This window comes from Cebus imitator, unplaced genomic scaffold (genome assembly GCF_001604975.1).
Source record: "Cebus imitator isolate Cc_AM_T3 unplaced genomic scaffold, Cebus_imitator-1.0 Scaffold5, whole genome shotgun sequence".
Taxonomy (NCBI): Eukaryota; Metazoa; Chordata; class Mammalia; order Primates; family Cebidae; genus Cebus; species Cebus imitator.
In genome coordinates, this window is record NW_016107320.1 from 3,673,957 (window position 1) to 3,681,941 (window position 7,985).

At 42.1% G+C, this 7,985-nt stretch overlaps 1 protein-coding gene across 1 annotated transcript; it reads right to left on the reverse strand.

The window, feature by feature from the left end:
- Window positions 1-5,031: 5,031 nt before the first annotated feature.
- LOC108309383 (60S ribosomal protein L7a-like) lies at window positions 5,032-5,835 on the reverse strand. Its single transcript, XM_037741595.1, has one exon. It carries the CDS (start codon window positions 5,830-5,832, stop codon window positions 5,032-5,034), a length of 801 nt encoding a protein of 266 aa, XP_037597523.1. The 5' UTR covers window positions 5,833-5,835.
- Window positions 5,836-7,985: the final 2,150 nt, after the last annotated feature.

Below are 7,985 nucleotides of genomic sequence, written 5' to 3' on the forward strand. Positions count from 1 at the left end.
CTTTTTCTTTTTTCTTTTTGAGACGGAGTTTCATTCCTGTTGCCCAGGCTGGAGTGCAACAGCGAGATCTCGGCTCATGGCAACCTCCGCCTCCCAGGTTCAAGCTATTCTCCTGCCTCAGCATCCCGAGTAGTTGGGATTACAGGCATGTGCCACCACACATAGCCAATTTTGTATTTTTAGTAGAGACGGGAGTTTCTCCATGTTGGTCAGGCTGGTTTTGAACTCCAGACTTCAGGTGATCCGCCCACCTTGGCCTCCCAAAGTTCTGGGATTACAGGCATGAACCACCGTGCCTGGCTTCACCACCAACTTTTAGGCCTTGGCACATGGTAGGTCACAAATGAATATTTGTTGCATCAGTGAATAAAGTGTAAAAAAGGCACTAACATTGAAGAGATTCTAACTTCTAGCTAGAACAATGAACTTCACTCACATCTTTAGCAACCTTCCTGGGAACTCTCATGGAATTTAATTACTTGTACTTTTCATCTTCAAAGTGTGTGTAAATGATTAACTATTTTACTCCGTGACATAGACACTAATGCTGCATTTTATAGATGGGAAAACTAAAGCATAGAGAACTAAATCCCTAAAGATCAATGAGTGAGTCAATGTCAGAGCCAGATGAATAGGAGAATTTGGGATATTCAGTTCTCAGCAACTGATTCCCCAAAGTCATTTAGCTATTTCTTGTGCTTGTTACAACTCATTTAAAAGCATTTGTGATTCCCAAATTTAAAAGGCTTTCGAGTGAGGAATTGGTTTGTTGTGACAGCAGGTGATTCAGTTACTGTAAACGCTCACTCAGGCACTCATTCCTCAATCTTGATACAGTAATTCACAAAGTAAGCTAATGCTCTCCTACTAATCTCTTTGCCTCCAGTTTTTTGTTCTGCCAGGCATCCTTTAGAATGACCAGAATGTCTGTTTAAATCCCAAATCAGGCCAGGCAGGGTGGCTCATGCTTATAATTCCAGCACTCTGGGAGGCCGAAGTGGGTAACTTGTGGCCAGGAGTTTGAGACCAGCCTGGGCAACATGGTGAAATCTATCTCTACTAAAAATACAAAAAAAAAAAAAAAAAGCTGGGTGTGGTGGTGTGCACCTGTGGTCCCAGTTACCTGGGAGTCTGAGGTGAGGGGATCACTTGGCCCGGGAGGCAGAGGCTGTGGTGAGTCAAGATGGCACCACTGCACACCAGGCTGGGTGACAGAGCAAGACCCCGTCTCAAAAAAACAGAAAATAAAAATCCCAATCTGATTGTGCCACACCCTAAACACACTTGTGTAAAAGTTGCATAAAGGGTTAACAGAAGCAGAGTTCTTACTTTAGAAGGTAAAATGTGTCAAGAAGATTGACTCCGTAGAAATGAATAAATGCTGAGTGAGGCTCAGTAAATATCTAGGACTATGAATAACTACATCCAAGACATTGTTATGTTTGTCTGTATGAAATACGTTGAATTTGCTTGTAAAATTCAGGTATTCTAACAGATTCGTTTTTCTGCTGCTGGAAATATTAAGGGGTGACCATAGGTCAAAATTTGCATTTGCTTTCTATCATGTAGAAACTTTAGCAAAATAAGATCATAAAATTAACATTTTATTGTATTTATTTCAAATATCTATATTCATTTCACTAATCTCACTGAATTAAATTATCTTGTTACTTATTTATATAAGAGAAAAAGAGCAAGTGAGCTTGAGTGAATTAAGCGTGTGTGTGTTGTTTTTTTTTTGAAACAGTCTCACTCTGTTGCCAGGCTGGAATGCAGTGGTCCAATCTTGGCTCACAACCTACACCTCCCAGATTCAAGTGATTCCCTTGCCTCAGCCTCCCAAGTAGCTGGGACTACAGGCACGTGCCACCACACTTGGCTAATTTTTTTTTGTATTTCAGTAGAGACAGGGTTTCACCATGTTGGCCAGCATGGTGTGGATCTCCTGACCTCGTGATCCACCCTGCCTTGGCCTCCCAAAGTGCTGGGATTACAGGCACAAGCCACTGCGCCCAGCCAAAGTGTAAATTTTTTTTAAAAAGTAAGTTACTGTTTTAGCAGAAATATACAGTCTGTAAATAATTTACCAGTTAGTAGTTTCATTAATGTTCACTCCTCATTTTGCTTTAAAATGGATCATGCCACCCCATATCTATTGCAAATGTAGGGGAAACCCTTTGTGCAGTATCTGTAAAAGAGTTTCTCAAAATCTAATTTAATTTTAAATTATTCAAATGGTACTAAAAGTATGACCCCAAAATTCAATATGCAGCCTCATTTTTCAATAGGAATTCCCTTTTAAAATGAAGACATCTCAAAAACAAAACAAAACAAGACAAAAAAGGTGATATGGGAGCTGGGCGCCATGGTTCATGTCTGTAATCCTAGCATTTTGGGAGGCTGAGGCAGGTAGATCTCTGGAGGTCAGGAGTTCAAGAGCAGCCTGGTCAACCTGGTGAAACCCTGTCTCTACTAAAAATACAAAAACTAGTTGGGCATGGTGGTGCTTGCCTGTAATCCCAGCTACTCAGGAGGCTGAGGCACGGGAATTGCTTAAACCTGGGAGGTGGAGTCTGCAGTGAGTCGAGATCGTGCCACTGCACTCCAGCCTGGGTGACGAGTGAGACTCTGTATCAAAAATAAAAATAATAATCATCATCATAATCATAATATGGGAACAGTGGTTCTCAGCTTTGGCTGCACTTTGGAATCACCTGGAAACTTTACAAAGAGTGATCTCTGGATTCCACCCCCGAGATGTGAGTTTATTTGATCTGAGGAGTGGCCTGGGCATTGTGATTTTTTAAAGCAGCATCTGAAATGCAACCAAGATGGAGACCCTTTGAAGAAGGGGCTCAGTCCATGGAAGTCCCTACACAAGACCTGAGAATTAAATCTAAGACAGACCCAAAGCCAGAGAACCCTGAATATAATGGTTTCTAGATTTCTCTCTAAGTATTGTAAACAATTTCAAAATTGCTGTTAGTAATATCTTACTGTATTCTTCAATAGTGGTGCTATTTCTCAAAAGGATGTACTTTTCAGAATCTAGGATTTAAGTTAAATTGGGCTAAGATGAAAAGGATGTCAAGGTAATCAAAACTTTGGTATTAGGCTGGGCACAGTGGCTCATGCTTGTAATCTCAGCCCTTTGGGAGGCCGAGGCATGAGGATCATTTGAGCCTAGGAGTTTCAGGTCACCCTGGGCAACATAGCAAGATGACATATCCACAAAAACTACAACAAATTAGCCAGGAGTGGTGATGCATGCCTGTAGTTCCAGCTACTTGCAAAGTGAGGTGGGAGGGTCATTTGAGTCTGGGAGGTTGAGGCTGCAGTGAGCCATGATCGCACTTCAGCCTGAGGGACAGAATGAGACCCTGTCTCAAAAGAAAAAAAACTCTGAGGAAACAAAGAAACAAACAACAACAACAACAACAACAAAAACTGTGGTATTACATGTGAGCCATGCAGAACCAAAGTGTTTATTTGTATAATATAAACTGCCTCAATGTAGCTCTTTTTTTTTTTTTTTTTTTTTNTTGCTCTGTTGCCCAGGCTGGAGTGCAGTGGCATGATCTTGGCTCTCTGCAACCTCCACCTCCCAGGTTCAAGCGATTCTCCTGCCTCATCCTCCCGAGTAGCTGGGACTACAGGCACACACCACCACACCTGGCTAATTTTTGTATTTTTAGTAGAGATGGGGTTTCGCCATATTAGCCAGGCTGGTTTTGAACTCCTGATCTCATGATCCTCTTGCCTCGGTCTCCCAAAGTGCTGGGATTACAGGCGTGAGCCAGCACACCTGGCTTTAATTCTTAGTAATAAAACACACTCAAAATATGTTTACTCTTATTTTGAAGCTCTTATATCTTTTATCATCAATCATTCTCTCTTGCTGGAAAATGGACATAAGTTTTAAGGCCTGAAAGTTCTACCCATTGTGATACTTATAGCTTAAAGTAAAACACAGCCCTGTTGTTACACAGTAGTTATTACATTTAACAATTCGGATCCCTCTATATGAAGACTTGCCTGGGTATGTGGCTTGCATTTATTTGCTAGCAAGTTCTCATACCTGGTATGTATTTGGTTTGCTTGTTGCTTAATTGTGAATGTTAACAAAGGTAACATAGAAAAATAGATACAGGCTGGGGGTGGTTCATATCTGTTATCCTAGCACTTTGGGAGGCTGAAGCAGGTGGATCACTTGAAGCCAGGAGTTCGAGACCAGCCTGAGTAACAGGATGAAACCCCGTCTCTACAAAAATTAGCTAGATGTGGTGGCACATGCCTATAGTTAAGGCTTCAGTGAGCTGTGATGGCACCACTGCACTCCAGCTCGGGTGACAAAGCGAGACTTTGAAAAAAACCCCAAAAACAAAAGAAAGAAAAAGAAAAATAGATGCAAATAAGGAAGGAATTACTGAAAAAGAAATGATTTTTTAATAATGATCAAGAAAAAGCACAAAAACTTGGATCTCTGAGAGCTAGGACAAGAAACCCTGACCCTCTCAGTAGTTCAGCCTTTGCATCTTGCTGGGTGCCTCCAGAACCCTGATCGCCTGAATCCCTTCCTTCATTGGCAGTGTGTGTTGGGTCCTTGTCACTTGATTACTTAAGCTCCTGTAAAGTGTTGTTTTCCCCTCCTTGCTCCAGGTTGTTGGGCTTACATTTGGTATAAGTTCTCAGAAGCAAGGAGGCTGGTGTCATCATTCAGCACCCCTAATGGAACACTCCCTTAATAATTCCTCCTGTTTCATCTAGCTCATTGGGTGTTGCCCATAAAAACAGTTTGCTTTTGTAATCCCAATTAGAGCAGGCGGTGTGACTAATCAGTCAGTTCACTGCATCTCTTGTTATCTTCTGTGAAGTGAGTCAGTTTCAACTTTGGCTTTGTGCTCATGTGTCCCTCCCTACTCTCTGATGTTCAAGTCTATATTTGTTCCAGACTCCATTTTATTTCATCTATTTGTTTTCTTTTTTTTTTGTTTGTATTAATTATTTTTATTTACAGAAAGTTATTTACATTTAACCCAGTTTCGTGGCAAGTTCTTTAGCCTTTGCCTTTTCTCGCTTGGCAATGTGAGCCACAGACTTGGGACCCAGGACATTGCCTCCCCAGTGACGCCGGATCTCATCGTATCTGTCATTGTAGTTGGTGCGAATAGCTTCCACCAGCTTAGCCAAAGCACCTTTGTCTTCCAGATTAACGTGTGTGAAGGCGACAGTGGTGCAGGTCTTCCTATGTACTAGACGTCCCAGTCTTGCCTTCCCCTTGATGATGCAGTAAGGGACTCCCATTTTACGACAGAGGGCAGGCAAGAAGACAACCAGCTCAATGGGATCCACATCATGAGCAATCACCACCAGCTGAGCTTTCTTGTTCTCCACCAAGGTGGTGACGCTGTTAACTCCTGTTCGGAGGACAGGTGGTCTCTTAGTGGGGACGTCCCCTTTGCCAGCCGCTTTTTTCTCGGCCCGGGCCAACAGCCTCTGCTTCTTTTCTTGCTTCATCTCTGGTCTATACTTGTGGGCCAGCTTGAGCAGCTGAGTAGCTGTTTGGCGGTCCAGGGCTTGGGTGAACTGGTTAATTGCAGGGGGCACTTTCAGCCGCTTATGGAGGATGGCTCTCTGCCGCTGCAACCTGATATAGCGGGGCCATTTCACAAAGCGGGTGAGGTCTCTTTTGGGCTGGATATCTTGTCCAATGCCAAAATTTTTAGGCCTTTTCTCAAATAGTGGATTCACCACTTTCTTGGCCTCCTGCTTCTTAACGACAGCAGGGGCCAGAGCCACCTTCTTCCCCTTGGCCTTCTTTCCTTTTGGCATCTTGGGCGGCGGGAAGAGAAAGCTATTTGTTTTCTTAATAGAACTATATTCTAAATTCCCTTTCAAGAGTGGAGCTAACTTCACAGGAATTTGGGAAAATTCTGATAATTATAGCATATACACAGAATCCCCAAAACAAGGAAGATACTTATTCTCTGAGGAATTGTACCAAAAATACAAGTAGATTAAGTCAACATGCACATGTTGAATGTTTACAAAGTGCCAGGTACTTTCATATGCCATTCTATTAAAAATAAGCAGCATATGGCTGGGCACAGTGGTTCATGCCTGTAATCCCAGAAGTTTTGGAGGTTGAGGTGGGCAGATCACAGGAGGTCAGGAATTTGAGACTAGCCTGGCCCACATGGTGAAACCCCATTTCTACTAAAAATACAAAAATTATTTGAGTGTGGTGATGGGCACCTGTAATCCTAGCTACTTGGAAGGCTGAAGCAGGAGAATTGCTTGAACCTGGAGGTGGAGGTTGCAGTGAGTCGAGATCACACCACTGCATTCCAGCCTGGGTGACAGAGCAAGAATCCATCTCAGGGGGCAGGGGGGGAAAGAGTATCTTAAAGAATATGTGAAGAAGATGTTACATATTTAGGCTGACCTTTATTAATGTACTTGGCTTTACAATTGCCCTACATTTTGTTATATTTTACTTAAGGTTAAATGAAGACATTTAAAATATTACATGTGATTGGGCTCATAGTTTTACATACAATGCCAAAGTTTTTATGCCTTGTTTAAAACAAATCCAATATGAGAATATACTTTTGTGTAAGAAGTGTATCATTTTATAAAAGGATTTATAAGATATTTCAAAGGAGGAATCCTGTAGTACTTTAAAAACTGGCATCTTCTACACCATCTTTTTAGGAGCATATTTATCACACAAGACAAGGTAAATCACTAAATTAGGCATCCAGGCAAACAGAATTAGAAAATGGCATGGTGAAAGGAAAGGGAGCTTTGCAAACTCACTCATCTGTGTTTGAATCCTAGCTCTGACACTTAACAGCTGTGTGACCCTGGGCAAATTGTTTACTGTTATTTATATTAAATTGATATAAAATATTAAAGTATTAAATATAATTTATTAAAATAATATGTAAATGACATCATCTATTAATATTTAAAGCGATATACAACAAAACTCATAATATTGGATAGCACCAAGAGTAAACCCAAATGAATGCACATTTACAAATCATTCAGGAGGTCAAAAGATCCCAGGATGGAATGTGGAATGCAGTAAAATGATCTAACTGTATTACAAAAGTATAAAACTACCTCACTGAAGAGGTGGAAGGAAAAGATGTTAACCTAAGTAACTCTGGAAATGAGTGGAGTCTGACAGACTAAAGGCAAAAGAAATTGTCCATAAACACTGCTCTGTTCAGGAGTGGAATATGAGACCTCCACCAAGCGTCTGTAAAGGAAGGGTGCCTTCCTCCTCATCGCTCTCCTTTCCTGCTGGGTAGAAGGAGAACTGACATGGCTCAGCTCTGTGTGCCCACCCAAATCTCATCTTGAATTGTAATCCCCACATGTCAAGGTAGGAACTTGGTGGGAGGTGATTGGATCATGGTGATGGTTCTCCCCACGCTGTTCCCATGATAGTGAGTTCTACAAGAGCTGATGGTTTTATAAGTGTTTAACAGTTACTCCCTCTCTTTCCTGCCGCTTTGTGAAGAAAATATTTGCTTCTCCTTCGCCTTCTTCCATGATTGTCAGTTTCTTGAAGCCTCCCAGCCATGCAGAACTGTGAGTCAATTAAACTTCTTTCCTTTATAAATTACCCAGTCTCAGGTATTTCTTTTGTTTCTTTCTTTCTTTCTTTTTTTTGAGATGGAGTTTTGCTCTTGTTGCCAAAGCTGGAGTGCAATGGCGCGATCTCAGCTCACAGCAACCTCTGCTTCCTGGGTTCAAGTGACTCTCCTGCCTCAGCCTCCCGAGTAGCTGGGACTACAGGCATGCACCACCACATCTGGCTAATTTTGTATTTTTAGTAGAGACGGGGTTTCTCCATGTTGGTCAGGCTGGCCTCAAACTCCTGACCTCAGGTGATTTGCCCACCTCAGCCTCCCAAATTGCTGGACTTACAGACGTGAGCCACTGTGCCCAGCCCCCCTGCCCCCTTTTTTTTT

Coding starts and splice junctions, on each gene's coding strand:
- LOC108309383 (XM_037741595.1), bottom strand. CDS start 5,832: ATGCCAAAAGGAAAGAAGGCCAAGGGGAAGAAGGTGGCTCTGGCCCCT.